The following is a 15,442-nucleotide window of genomic DNA, read 5'->3' as shown; positions in this document are numbered from 1 at the left end:
TTTAAACTCGAAACGAACTGCTTACGATCGAATCGCGAAACATTATCTTCAAGGTTGTGAATAAATCAAGAAGCGCGATAACATCCAACTACGTACGCACGAGAGCACTAGAAAGAGAGAAGGAGAAAAACTATTTGCAAAGTTCGAACGCGCGTTCGCGAGTATTGCGTGACTTTACGATCGACAACCGCGCGAAAATAGTCATTCCAGTTTTATCCATAAACTTTACGTCGATGCTTATTGTTCTTCCCTCGCTATTCGAACCGACTCGACTAAATGGAATAACGATGTTGCAACCCGTCGTTTCTAATTTCTCCCGGGCAATCCCGTGTCCTACGGATCTAATTCGTAAATTTATCAACGAAATAACGCTCATTTTTCTTCGCAACAATCTTTTAAATAACATCAAACGACGGCACTTTCCTACTTTCATAAAGTACTCGCTGTCGCTCAGAAAGTGCATCACTTAAATGCGAGCTCTTACACCCTTGCCAACAGATTTCCGTACGTTTTCGAAAGAATGTTCCACAAATTACTATTACACATTCGCTCGCTCGCGAAATATTTGTTACATGAGTCCGAGGAGAGAAAAAAGAGAGAGGGAGAGATCAGCCAAGTCGAAACTATCGAGAGGAATCCACGCGTGTAAGAAGCAAATATCGGTTCACTGACGAGGAGATGGACATAATGGAAAGGCTTTTGGCAAGATTCGAGACAGCGGACGATGCATCTTGCGTGAATTCTCTCCGTGTGCGCGCTCGAATTTAATTTCGTCATCGGTCCGGTGTGAAGAGATAGAGAGAAGGAGAAAGAAGGAGAAAGAGAAAGAGAAAGAGAAAGAGAAAGAGAAAGAGATGAGGAGATAGAGAGCTTCTGCGGCTTTAGCATTGGCATTGGAACGTTCCGAGTCAGCGGATGCTGCCATCGATCGCTTGACACCGAAATAAGTTCGAGGACTTAACGACGATTCCTCGGAGACTCGTCTGGTCAGAGATTCTCTTTCTCTTCGGTGACTTCGAAGGCGACACGCTCCACGATCGACGCTTCCACGAATTTTTCCTCTCGTACCGTTCGTCGACTCTTCCTCCTTAGTCTCTTTTTGTTGCCTTCGAAAGAAGCTTTCGATTATTTTCGGTACGATTCGTCTCTCTCCCGATTAAAACGCCGGATAGGATAGGCAGACGATAAATCAGTCTCGATCGCTTATTACGCTCTTCGTCGCGGCCTAGCTTCGTTAAGAGCCGATGCGCGTAGGTAGGGAGAAAAAAGCAGCGACGGTCTCTCTTTCGAGTATGTGGGCAGCTTCGACGATCCGCGATGATTTTTTTTCTTTTCTTTTCTTTTCTTTTCTTTTTTTTTTTTCTTTTTAATCCAAGTCAGCGACCTCACAATCGTCGTACTCGAACGCGCGTTTATTTGCCTCGATTACGTGGGGGTATTGAGATCATCGGTTCGTTGACATTGGCAATGACGAGCCCTGCCTCGTACGCTCGAAAAAATTACCAGGTGTCTTAGCGCGACTGCACGTTCGACCGTCTCTCCTTGGCTTTCGTGTAAAAGGAGAAATCGCTCGTTCTGCTTATTGTATCCGGCGTTACAACAATATTGTCCAAGCTCCGGCTGTTAACGGCTACTCGCTAGACCCGAAGTAAACACAATGCTCCGAAAATATCTGAGAGCAAGCAGGAGCCCTAGGAGAGTAGCTACACGGAACGAGATCCAGAGAGTTAATTTCTCTGCTAACTACGATTCGACGTAGTTTAGGACGTTCGGTTGGAGTTGGCCTGAGCTAGAGCGATCGTTTTGCTCTCTCTCTCTCTCTCCCACTCTTTCCTTTTCTCTCTTTCTCGACGAGCTAGACAGCCGCGAACTGGAGCAACTCGACGGCCGTTTCTCCAAAACGACTGGCTAAAAAGGAAGCAACGAAGATGGTATTTCGCTTGGGTTCTATCCAGGTCATCCGGTGAGACGACGAAGATGAGGGTGGAGAGGCGAAGAAGAGAAAGAAGAAGAAACAGAAGAGGAGAAGAGGATAACGTGCAAAGCAAAAGACAGAAACGGTTGACAGAAGCAACAAAGTTAAAGAGGTTGGACCGGTCTCTCTCTCCCTCCCTCCCTCTCTCTCCTCTCTCTCTCTCTCTCTCTCTCTCTACCGCGAGTTGAACTAATTAAGGATAACAACAGTCGAGGTACATCGTAGTTCGCTTCCTAGACCAGCAGCCAAGTCCATGCCAGGCGTCGTCATATCTCGTCGGATAATCGTTTTTCATCTCGTACTTCGTTGTTTCCATGGCGGAGGCTAATCTCTGCCAAGCGTTAACTCCTGCACGCTTTGAGACCTACCATTCGGTCGCCTCATAAATAACGCTCCTTCCAAGTCCCGGCAATGCGGAATATCAAATCCGATTTAGAAAGGCTAAAGTATCGAGTTTTTTCCCTTCTAGTTTAGAAAAGAGAATAAGCAAAATGCAGATTTTTTCGCAAGGAGAATAAGTATTTCGATCGCGCGGAACGATCTCGTAAATGGGTCAAACGGCGGAAGGGGGGCAGGATCGATGAATCAACGTTACATAGCGGTTCCACGACGCGGATAGGCAGTTGTTGTTGCACGTAATCCGGGCGCGATCTAATTTCGTGAAGCATCGAGCTTACTGACTCACTTGGCACATTTTGCCGTATCCTTCCTTCCTCCTCTTCTCGAAACGAACCGCTCGAATCACCGAAGGATGTCCTTCTTCTTTCGGAAAACGAACCGCCAGATTCCTACGTTCGATGGTAGACGTAAACCGTCCGTCTACCGGCGCAACGACAAAATTCTTGCTCGTTCCGATCGCGTACGATTTTAACGAGTTCCCGCGATACCTGGATCTTCTTTTTATTTCTTTCTTTTCTTCTTAACGCCTTTACTGTCCTTGTAACGGTCAAACCTCGTCGATTTGCGATAGGTCGGACACGTCTAATCTTAGGCACGGTGCGTTAAACGAGCCCTGAAAATTTACATCATCGAGCTGTCGTTTACACTGCATCTTTAAATCAGTTTTACGATCGGGAATTGTTTGGCAGGGTATTCGAGACGTCTCGAATGATATTGTTAAGGTCGAAAGACTATAAACAGGCTTGGAGTCGAGTTAACAAGCGAATCCTGGAAGAACGAAGATAACCGTAAGACTTTCGATGCTTCTCCACCTCTTCCCGCCGATCGGACGCTTCAAGTTCGAGAACGTATCGTGTTATGCCTTCTAAAGAAAATGATAACGAATGGACACGATCGTATATCGCAATGAGAGATAAGGCAATTCGACGATACATCGTAAATGAAGGCGGATAGCTCGAAGACGGAACGGCTGTACATCGTTTGTCGATCCGTTTATTTTTACAGCAATGCCAGGGTGAATGCTCCACAGAATGTTTAACTTCGGTACATCTTGAGAACATATACACGCAACGCGCATACGTAGCTATGTAAAATCGTGGCTTCGAGGATGAAGATTATATTCGCGGACGAGGAAACGGGGGCAAAGCCGGCGAGTCGCGGCCACCGGCGATAACTTCGATGATTCAGTTCTTCGCTCGTTCATTAAGCCTTGAAAACACGCGGTCAGGATCAATGCTACGTCGAAATATTTCTGCGAAAAATTTATGCGAAAAATTTCTGTCGCTTCTAACTCGGGGATGGAACGAGATACGGAGGAGGGTCCTACGTAACTCGTTTTATTTAGAATCGACTCGATTAAAAATATACGATTACTAGATTTAAATAAATAACAAAGTAATGAAAATAAAAAATAAAGACGGTTTGGAGAGCCGTTGGCAACGCCGCGACGATAAGGCGTTCCGTGCAAAGCCGAAATCGTGCTCGTATTTTAAACAAACGCAAAGCAAAGGTTGTCATAAAAAACGGTGCTTTATGATCTCCCTCCTGCAACAGAAACAGCGCCGGGGCAAGACGGCTCCGTTCGCTTTATTTTACGGCTCGACGAACGGCGAGATGCGATTACGCGGATAAATCGGACTTTAATTAAAATTCCACCGCCACCCGGATGCAATAACGCGATCTCGATGGAAAATGTTACGACGCGACGCGAGAGATCTTTTCGAAGGATCTTGGAATAGCGGAATTGGGAAACGATCGAACTGAGATCTCTACTCGAACGGATCGAGGCTCCTTCTTATCTCGCGATTAGCCAGGGAAGCGTACGGCTACCTTCCGCGTGCGTAAGCTCGTGCAATAAATTCCATGTGAGGCGACGAGAGCGAAAGCGAGGGAGGGGCCGGCAAGAGGGACGGAGAGACAGACAGAGAGAGAGAGAGAGAGAGACGCAGGTCCCCACTATATTTATGCGTACGCGATGCGAACTCGGTTAGGGTTGTCGGTCCATTAGCGATGTTTTGCGCGAGCAAAGTGCGTGCGAGCACAGCTGTTAGCGCGTAAACCATGCGTGCGTCTTGCCAAGAGCAACAAGAAATCGCGCTTGCGCCTTGGCTACATTGTTCGCGATGAGAAAAAAAGAGAAACGGAGAAAGGGTCTCGGGACGGAATAAAGAATGAATGGAAAAAGTCGGAAGAAGGGTAACGATCGAACGGTCGGATAAAAAGAGAAGAGTGGGAGGGAGGAAGAGTACGAGAGATTGAGAATCCCTGTGATATAAGTCGGCAAAGGCACCCGTACCACTTTCTCGAGGGCGAATCCTTCGTAACGAGTTAAATTTGTCCGCGTCTGAGATTTATTTCGGGTCAAAAGGAGACGAGATGATTACCTCGTACCAACGAGATCGCTTTCGATGTGCCATCTGACGGTTATTAGTCAGATATGATCCGCGAGGATGAGTTACGACCGGAGAAACGTCGGCGAATTTTCGAGGTCGCAACCGAGATTCGTGGTCTTCGTGCTTTTGCGAACTGATTATCAATTCGAATGAAAATATCTTTCGACTGGCTGCTCGACGTTAATTAAAACGAATATTTTACGATGATACAAAAAATTCGAGAAGAGATAAAAAATTAAAAATGGTAATCAGGTGTTTGTTTGAGTCGCGATAGAAATGTCGGCGCCTTGCGTTCCGGAAACGGAAACGTACGACTGACTTCTTCAAAAGATTGCTCGATGCTTCTCTCTCTCTCTCTCTCTCTACACCACCCATAAATAAGTCTAATCTCGCCGACGAAAATAGAGCTCTCTCTCTCTCTCTCTCTTCGGCTTTTCTCCCTTTAGTTGGCTCGCGTTGGCTCGTTTCCTCTTCTCTTGTCTTATCTTCTATGGACGAAAACTACACCACGACTCGCACGCGCGTACTCTCTTTCTCGTGCGCTCTCTTCATCAACCGACGAATTTACGTCTTCGAGACACTCTTGCGCTATACGCGGAAGTGTCTTGACAAAAGGGAGAAAGAGTCTTTGAAATTGACTAAATTATTCGTCGCGATTGCGTAATGAACGAAACGGAGAATAAGAAAAATATTTTTTCTTAACGATTTACGAGAAAAATCAAAGATTTCGGATCCGAGAGCTTTTCGGAGAAGAGAAGAGGAGAAAAAGGAAGAAGTTACGAGCTGTGCAAGTACACGTAATCGAGGAGACGTAACGCGCGTAAGAGACGTAAATTTCGCTCGCGTTCTGTGCCGTGAGATAATACACGTACACGCATGAGAAGGCACGTAAGAACGACGTTCGCGACGCGATGAGGATGAATCTCGAGAGGCAGAGGAGAAGGGGAAATTCGTAGGTGTAAGAGTGTCGCCGTTTGGAGAGCGGCCAGAAAGCGGAATAGAGACGGAAGGGGAAGACGACCGCCCACGCAATGCGCATACCGTGCCGATAAATAATCGAACGCCGGCCAGAATCGCCGGCTGCCAAATTCTCGTATGCTCTTCGAGAGTGAGATTGAGTGAGAGAGAGAGAGAGAGAGCGAGAGAGAGAAGAGGGAAGAGGAAAGCATCAAATTCGACGACCATAAAGATACGAACGAATTCGATTTTTTGATATTATCGAACGCATCATCGGTCCTAATTTCCTCGGAGAAAATCGATTTGGTCGAAGTTGATTATAAATTTAATCGTTCATTCCGTCTGTATGGCCATAAAACGTCATCGGACCGTAATCGAAATTCGTCGTCAAGAGAGAAGCTTCTGTTGAAATCGTATACTCGTAAGACGAAAGCCACGATCGAGTCGCGGACATTTAATCCACATTCGCGCGTAGTCGTGCGCGTGGAGAGAGAGAGAGAGAGAGAGAGAGAGAGAGAGAGAGAGAGACAAGACTGTTTGGAAAGTTTCTACGTCTTCTACTATCATAATATTTAGATGTTACATTCTTTAATCGCATCCATGGTAGGTACGTATATCCTTGTAGCTAGAGCATTACCTTGAATTCGCAAAAAGAAACGCGAAATCGGTCTAACCTCTTTTTCCCTTGCTCTATTCCTCTATCTCTAGGTTCGTATTACGTTAAAGAGTGATGTACGAGGAAAGAGAAAAAGAATAAGGAAAAATATGGTCGAGCACGTACGTTTCTCCGTTCTATTCTTTCTTTTACCGTGCCATTGTCAAATAATGCCAACACATGGAACGCTCAAGTACTTTTACAGGGACGAGGAGCAGCATCGCGATTAAATTTAGCCTATGTTTTCCATCGGCAGCTGTTGGTTTCCGTGTTTACGAGCCATTCGCGTGCCCACGAATCACTTTTATACCAACGACGTCGTCGTCGACGATGAGATCGACACGTTACACTAACGAACAACCTAGACGTCGTCCGATACCAATCCAAAAACAATTCTGGACGAACTAGTCCGTGGCCCCGGCCCTCTTGCGCCATAACGTCGTCGACGACGACGACGACGACAACAATAACATCGTCAACGTCGAGTCTAAATGCAATGAGAAAGCGATAAATCCTGAGGACTCATCGATCCAAGTTGATAGGCAAATTTTATTTTCGTATCGCTCGTTCATCGCCTATTCATTCTTCTAACGAATCTAACGAGGGTAAGAACGTAAACCAAATAGAAAATGGCCCCTAAAAATCCTAAAAATATAAAGAATCGAGTCGAGCCGCGCTCTTGCACGTATCTTTTTCCTTCTGTCTCTCTCTCTCTCTCTCTCTCTCTCTCTCTCTCTCTCTCTCTCTTTCGAAGGAGGAGGAGGAGCAGTATAAATACACTATTCCATTATGGATGATGCGTAAACGTAGTGTCCGAGACACTCCGTCCCATACCCTTCGCTAACTACTCGCTCTGCTCGAAAACGAAAAATATTCGCGGAGAAAAATATGTTTCCAGCGCGCACCTGCTTCAAACAACTCCACCGAAATATCTTTTCCTATCTCGAGTTCGAAGGACAATCATCGATCCTACAAAAATAATACAGTAGCAAAAAATATTGAAACGATTCGAGATAGTTTCAAGATGTTCCTCGGAGCGTTATTTTCATTCTTTGCTTCTCTCCTGTATTTTCTTTTTTTTTTTCTTTTTTATGTTACAAAGTCACTCAAAAGGACGTCCCGAATGAAAGCGGAGGGGTTGATAAATCGTCTCACGAGACACGTGTCGAGAGAGAATCGCGTTAGGAGAATTTCGGATGTATAAATCGCCCTTTCTATTTCACTCCACTCATTGTTCACGTCTATTTTATCTTTATTTTATTTCTTTTCTTCGTGTTCTTCTCGGCACCGACCTTGGAGGTTGTCGCAAAAAAGCCAAAAAAAAAAAAGAAAGAAGAAGAAGAAGAGAAAAGAAACGAACAAGAAAGAAAGAAAAAAGGATGGATTTAAAAAATCTACTTACGTAATTCTCGTTCAGCCGACGCGAGAACGAGAGAGGCAAAGGAAGATCGATGCACGTACGATAATTTCGGCTTCCGAATCGCCCAAAGATTATCGATCATCCTGAATCGCCGATTCTAAAGAGGCCTACCGAAAGTTCGAGAAACGGTAACGCATAATGGTCCATGACTAATTAGTTGGGCTTTGATAAATGTTCGAGGGAGCGTGCAGGAAGTTTTACGTTCGTTTTAAATATCGCCTATCGTGCTGCTAATCGTAATGATCGTTTTTAATTATTACGGGAGAACGATCTGGAAGAGGGAAGAACTTGCAAAGGCGATACCAAAGTACGCGTTGGCCTTGAGGTCTTCGACGAGTCGTTTAATTAGTCTGTGACAGTATGTTTGTTTCGCGGAGATGACAGCAAGAGAGATGGAAAGGAACGAGCTCGGATTAGTGATTGATGAAGAAAGCGATTAAAAAGAGCGGACTCTCTTTAATGACGAGAACGTCCTGTAGGACGAGAACGAATTCCTGGTAATCATCCGGCTGTTGGCCCTTCATACATCACCGTCCGCCCGTCGAAATACACCGAGCAACGTCGATTACCGATATCGCACCCCTTTTCAATCGATCCTTTGTAATATCTCGGATAGAATTTACTCGACGCATCGCGATTCGCATTTTCTTAGCGACAAAGCATCCATCTGAAAACGGATTAAAAGATCAGCGAAACGAAAAGAGAAGCGAAAGGAAGAGACCGATCGAGGTTTCAACGAAGGCTTTTATCGATGGTCTAACTATAGTCGAACGTTCGAAGGAAACGGCCGTTGCGCGACAACGACAAGACGAAGAACTTTGCGAAAGATTCGATCTCGGAGGATCGAATACGATCTACGAATTCTTCCTTCTTCCGAATTCCTTTTCGGACCGTCGAGAGAAGAAGGAGAAAGATCGTCGCGAGCGATAGCGAGCATAAAAGTATGGCTTCATTCACGAAACCGGCTGCCAGGAGAAAAGGACGCTACAAAAAAAGAAGAATACTACTACTCGAGGAGAGACTGGGCGGATAAGGAGCCACTCTATTCGCAGATAAGGGGGTGAATAACCGTGGATAAAAATACTGGCGTGGCCAATACGGTGGAGAGATAAATAGCGAGGAAAGACGTGGTGTGTGCGCGAGCGCGCGTGTGTGTGTGTGAGAGAGAGAGAGATTGCGCGTAGTTGGACGACGCGGTTGCCATCCGATCGGAATGCGCTTCGCGTACTCGCTTTGCTCGCCTGCCTGCCTCAAGCTGGGTCCAAGTGTCTGTAGGACGGAATAAATGACCCAGAGATAAAATGGCCTCCCCCGTGGGCCTAATTAAGAGCAAACTTTTCATCCGCGAAAATTTCTTCGCAACGACGCACGTCGTGCGCGGATGATGAAACGCTCGTGGGAGCCGATTTGGATACGTAGGTTGAAAGAGGTACTTAAAGAGCACCTATGACGAATAGAACGAAACGGCCAAGAACCGTGCTCTACGAGAAACAAGTAAACGTCGCTCGAGCGTTCGCAGAAGGGTCCGATTATTCGGGTCGGTCGCGCGACGCCGCGTAATCGAAGAGCTGAAAATAGGTAAAATTTTGTAAAAGACGACAGGGATGGAGAATGTTAATTAAGACAAGCCACAGCAATCAAAAAACGATCTTTATTCGTACGTCGTTGTTAATCGTGTTAGTAAAAAGCACGTCGAAAGTCTTGCACAAACACACAGACACGGTTCGATCGCGGTCAGAACCGGCGAAAGTGCAGGAGGACGACGAAGATGCACACGGCGTACCGTCACAGTGTTTACAGCGCTTCGCCCTCGGCTCAGGCATTCTGCGGTGACCTCGTGACCTCACCGATATTCCATCGTCGTTTTCTGCACTTCGCGCGCGAGCGCACCACACTTTCAGCACACACGCACACCCGCTGCACGCACGTGGCTCGCACTCGGCTTCGATTCGCTCGTGCAATAACACTCCTCCTTCTCCTCCTCCTCCTCCCCCTCCTCCGCTCCTCCTCCTATTCCTCTCGATGCACGGCCACTCTTTCTCTTACGCGCGATCGATTCGAGAACGAATTTCTTCCTCTCCTCCTGGGAGAATCGCGACTGGTCTCGCCAAAAGACACATTGGTTTCCCCTCAAAGTTATACCTGTCGAGACGATCGACGGTATTGCGTTCAAAAGTATTCGAAAGCGCGACACTTTCGTTCTTAGACGAAGTCACATTGAAAAGAAACGCGCTCGAATTGTCATCTTTTACGCACGGCCTCGACACGGATAACGAACGCGCACTGTTCCGTCGAGGAAAATTCAAGGAAACGAGAAAGAGAGGCTCGGGTCGCTTGGAAAAGTATCGCGAGAATGATCCTTAAAAATAAATAGAATATACTAATGGTCCTCGATCCGCGAGCGCGTATTTACAAAGAGTTCATCCTTTTCACGGCCCTGTCTCTCTCATTTTCTTTTTTTCTTCTTTTCTTTTTGTTTTTCTCAACGTGTCGTTCGATTAGGGAATGCAGTCTTCTCTTGCTCTGGGAATGATAACGTCGTGATTCGTTCGGAGCTCCGGGATTAAAGGAAAATCGAGCCTCTGACCGCTTCAATTCGCCATCCTGCTTCGCAGAGATCGCCCTCGCATCGTCCGTTACATTTTCTTTCGGCGAATCCTCGCTCGATCTCTTGGAAAGGATAAACGCGTGACGTCTCGAAAAAACGATCGGGAACAAGTTTCGTATCTCTTCCTCTCGAACGCTCCGTACATGGATTCATGAATCGTTCGGTATCCTCGTTGCCAACGCCATAACTCAAAGAGTCTCTGAACACTTTTCGATCGAAGAAATCATAAGTAGTAGAGCGAGTTCGCGAAGAACGCTGTCCGCGATTACGTCACGTCGCAAACTACTACCCCTTAGGAAAGCGTCTCTCGTTCTTCGCGGCTAATCTTTTTCTTCTTCTTTCGCTTCTTCTTCTTCTCCTTTCTCTACCGCCTCCTCCGCCTCCTCCTCTTCTTCTTCTTCTTCTTCTTTTACAGTAGAAAAGGTTGGGATCTTGTTTCACCGTCGAGGACGTTTCGTTCGTGAATCTCACGCGAATAACGGCCAGTGAGTTCTCGTCCTATCCTCTCGAGAGAGGAAGCATCCGTGGCTCGCGTGGTCGTCGTCGATCGTTGTCGTAACGACGATCGGTCTTTTTCGGATATAGGTTCGAAAGAGAGCGATTGAGAGAGATGTAATGGATAGGTGAAATGAGGGAGAGAGTAAGCTTGTGAGAGAAGTAGACGGGAAGACAGACGGACGGAGAGAGCGAGAGAGAGGGCGAGAGAGAGAGAGAGAGAGAGAGAGAGAGAGAGAGAGAGAGAGAAACGTGGGAGGACGCAAAGGGCTCGCAAGACAGTTATTGCCAATCGTTCGAATAACGGTTGCGGGTGCGTTCACATCGCGAGGTGGAGGGCGTCTAGGTCGCCGTAGCGCCTCGCAGCCATGTCACACGCGCACTGACGGACGCTCGACGCCGGGACGCCGTCTTCGGTCGGACTCGGTCCACCCTCTCGGTAAGCGTCGGGACGCCTGGCACGTAGCCAATCTAGAACTCCGAGATCGTTCCATCCTTTCACGCTGCGAGGCGCTTTCGAGCAGTCATCCGTCTCTCCTCGGATATTCTCCTATCGATCTTATCGGATCGACGCGATCGATCCCGTATTTTCGTATCATTTGCATCGTACGAGGGGCAACGTGGAATCTTTGGCAACGATTATCGCCCGTGGTATAAAAAATATCGCAAAGCGAGTCGGATGATTTACGAACGACGACGGTCTCCGGCCGAGATCGTCGCAATAATCATGCCAAAAGCATTTCCAGCGCGAAGAACTTTACTCGAAATCGTGGCGATTAAACGAAGCGTCGTTAAAGTCGCGTCGTATATAACACGGTCGTCCGTCAATGCGCCTCGTTCGATGCGTAGAAAACAAGGTGCGTGTACGAGCGGCCGGCCGAGAGAAAGAGAGAGGATGGAATAAGGTGGCACGACGAGATGCCCGAGTGGGCGTCCATCCTCGGTTTATCTCCTGCGCGTGTGACGTCACCACACGGTATAAAGGCGACTCTAAAAGCGAACAGATGGCCTTTATAGTCGATCATAGGCTCCACCGGCAGTCGCCGTCCACCTAGAGAGAACTCGCGAAAAACAGACGCCATTATCATCGTTAGTCGCCTCGTCTTACTCGCAACCGACTCGAAAATAATGATCTCTTCGACCTACCATCGACCTTCTTACCGACTCTCCCAGTTACCACGTTCCATTTGTACTATTTCTTTATCGCGTACTATTTCTTTCCGTCGATTTTACGTCCGAGGGCGGACTACGAAGCGTCTACGATGTACGTATCCGTACTATATTGTATACGCGTATAACGATTCGTTGCAAGTCGAGGAAAAAAACGTCCTCGCTAACTCGACTAGTTAAGTAAGGATGACTCCGTTATTTGGCGTGGTAGCTAAAAAGCGTCGTTAAAATCGAACGGTTGGAAAGGAAGGCGAGTCCGACTTTTTCCGACTGCGGTGTTCCTCGAAGTCGCCGCGGGCACGAGTACTTCTCTTGCGTATCGGCCGAGAGCCAAAGGGAGGGAGAAAAACACGCGACGAGAAGTTTTATCGCGCGGCGAAAAAATAAACGAGCGAGCGAACGAACGGCGAGTGAACGGGGAGGAAAAAGAGACTGCGAGAAAGTAACGAAAGTAACGTTTTATTGAGTTCTGGGTGGCTCTTGCCACGGAACGCAAGAACGTACCTTACAAGTTAATAAATTTCAAAGTTTCCCTCTCGCGCGGCGACGGCGGCGGCGGCGGCGGCGGCGGCGACGTCGGCGTCGGCGGAGCTCGTTAACTCTCCTCCCTCTCTCCACTTCGAAAGCAATCCCCGACTCGCAAAGTCCTCCACGCCGGGAGATTTTGCGCTACGCCGATGCGTAATTCCCGAGCGTTTACATTAAATTATCCGAAGCGTGCCGCGCGAATAAACATCCTCTCGCAGCTTGTGTCGCAATAACGCGCCCGCTCGAGAACCCTCGGTGTACTTGTTCCTCTCTTTTTTCTTTTCTCTTTCTTTTTCTTTTTTTTTTTTTTTTGTTCAACGTACGACATTAAAAATGGAACGACCAGCGCGTTTCCACGGCTATGCAAATGAGCTGGGAGGGACCATTATCTCGTTCGCTCGTGTCTCGTGTTATCGCGAGAAGGAAGATCTCGTCCAACGACGACGATAACTCTCGTAATCGTTTTTACCGAGAAACGATCGATCTCTAACGTTCGCAAGGACGAGAGACTCTCGGCTATGGGTAAGAGAGCGCGAGTAAGGCAACCGGTGCAAGAAGCATTGCCTAATGGCCGCTACCGAACGGCCTAGAACGGCCTTCGATAGACGCGGCGACAAGGAGAGATGGCTGACCAGCCACGACGGAGGAGGCGGTTACGGCTTACGCGGCGCTGCTTCTCGCGAAGCGCGACGCGAAACTCGCCTCGCCTCGCCTCGCTTCGATCCTTCTCGAAAGACGGTGACGAACGAACGACGAGCTTGATCGAATAAATCGAAAGCAAGGAGCGACGAATTGTCACGAAGGAAAAGAGGGAGGAGAACCGAGAGAGTCCTTAACCTAATTAAGGAAGACAAGAGACCGGCGTAAATCAGTGCCGAGGAGAAAGCGATGTGCCGGCAAACGAGAAAACATTATTTTTCCTTTCGATAAATATTAATACCGAAAAAAGATCCTCGATGTTTGCGACTTAAAATCATATCCAACGTCCGAAGAAAGTAGAAAGAGAAACTGTAACTCCGTCTTTCGAAGTTCGAGCGCCGTCGGTGAAGGAGTACCGCGCGTACGACTCGATTTCACTTTTGCCTCGAGAGCATCCTTCCTGATTTTACAAAGACCGAGAAACGCGGCGAGTTTTCAGCCACCGTTAAGAAGTACGACTTATCGGACGGAAAGGAAAGTCTCCCCCGTGTAAGAAACAATTAATAAATCCTTCCCGCCCTCGTCTCGTTTGGAAATTCGCGGCAAGCCGCGACGCCGAGGATTTATGTAGCGCAGAGATTTATGCGACGTCGAGCGCAACTAGGTCATAATAGCGCTGATTAAATCCGCGTGATCTCACCGGATCTCTTTCCTTCTCTCTTCTTCTCGCGCGCGTCCGCCTTGTTTTTCACGTGCTCGCGTGCCACCGGTTTGCTCGAGGGAGAAGCCTGGAAACGAGAAAAGGAGAAATGGGAAGAGAGGAAAAAAGAGAGGGATAAAAACGAAGAGCCGAGAAAGAAGAGGGAGATAATAATATCGGGGTAGCAGGGGGGTCGGGGTGGAGGGCGAGGAGAGGCGAGCAAGAGAGAGAAACGAGGAAGAAACACGCGCGAGCTCTCGCGCGAGATCTCGCGCGGACAAAAATACGATCGGTTCGCGGCACCGGAGCAGGAAGCAATGAATCAAAGAGGCAACGTCCTCTCGCGGGGATGTTTTCGTAACGGCACCCGTGTCATCCCTTTCTCCCTCGAGGATTCTCCCTCGAAGCCAGTAGCGCTCCTCCGTCAAATTCCCTCTGCGACGTATTCGCGACTTTCTGCGAAAACAAATCTCTTTCGCGTTTACGCTAAAAATTGCGAGAACGCGCCTCGAGAGTTAGTCGCCGATCGCTGATTCACGGCGTAACGAGAGACACGCAGGAAGATTGCCTTGAATTTCGTCGAAAGTCGCCGCGCGTAGCTGTCCACGCCCGTGCTCGACTACCATCGCTGACGAATTTTGCGAGCGTTAAGCAACGATTTATCGTTCGCGACGATCGTCGGGAACATGGCGAAACTTAGGCGAATTATCAGAACGTTCGAATGCCCATCGATCTCGTAGCACGGTATCTCTTTCGAAAGCGAGCGTGGGAGGGCGTGAGAAAGGTGCCGAAGCGAAGAAAGTTGCTTTTTGAGAGAGAACGCCGACGTATGAGTAATATATATATATGCGTGTATACGTGTACACGCACACGCTATGTAGCGTTAACGCGCATTAGCCATAGAGGCTAATTTTATTTGGCGTTCAGCGACACGCGCCTTTCTCGTAATTCACGGGGACGTCAATCAAATCCCGCACGAAATACACGTTCAGCCATTGATAACATCTGCCCGGCCGTCGACGAAATAATTCGTCGAGGCACCGTTATCGAGCGACTTGCGATAAAAATAACGGACTTTGAAGACGCGAAGATCGAGGAGGACGTCTCGCGTTTCTATTTGCGCGTTGTTTAATGGAGAGAGAGAGAGAGAGAGAGAGAGAGAGAGAGAGAGAGAGAGAGAAAAGACGACCAAGCGACCGAGTCGTAGCGCCCGTTGTCTCGACTAGACTAGAAAATTAGGAATTCTCTAACGACGCGATTACGATACGGAGGACGGTGCATGGTCGGTGACTTGACGTCATTCGCGCATAATTGCGCGCAAGCCTTTTCGGAAGGCTCGCGAGGAATTAATCTCCGCGTTATTGTCAGGGCGACGCGTCTCCGTGCCGCTTTATTTTCGACGTTTGGCCGGTCCCATCCTGTACAACTAAATCTGGATACCGATGTTAGCACCTCTTCCTCTTTCACCACCTCCATCTCGGTCGGCCGCGATCGCCAAGGTGC

General features: G+C 48.0%; 1 protein-coding gene across 6 annotated transcripts in view; it reads right to left on the bottom strand.

The window, feature by feature from the left end:
• Nucleotides 1-15,442, bottom strand: part of LOC127068129 (myocardin-related transcription factor A) — a 182,446-nt gene that overhangs the window by 123,254 nt on the left and 43,750 nt on the right. Inside the window, exon 1 of one of the 6 annotated variants that reach the window (XM_051004083.1) lies at nucleotides 9,583-12,552. The exons of 4 other annotated variants lie outside the window; for them this stretch is intronic. In XM_051004083.1, coding sequence (XP_050860040.1) covers nucleotides 9,583-9,622 — 40 coding nt within the window. In that variant the 5' untranslated portion in view covers nucleotides 9,623-12,552. Of the gene's footprint in view, nucleotides 1-9,582; nucleotides 12,553-15,442 lie in introns of those variants that run through there. One more of the 6 variants, XM_051004180.1, reaches the window with a different exon arrangement.

The sequence above is a fragment of the Vespula vulgaris genome, chromosome 1 (assembly GCF_905475345.1).
Source record: "Vespula vulgaris chromosome 1, iyVesVulg1.1, whole genome shotgun sequence".
NCBI classification, from domain to species: domain Eukaryota; kingdom Metazoa; phylum Arthropoda; class Insecta; order Hymenoptera; family Vespidae; genus Vespula; species Vespula vulgaris.
The sequence above is the reverse complement of the archived record's forward strand: the minus strand, read 5'-3'. Positions and strand labels throughout refer to the sequence as shown.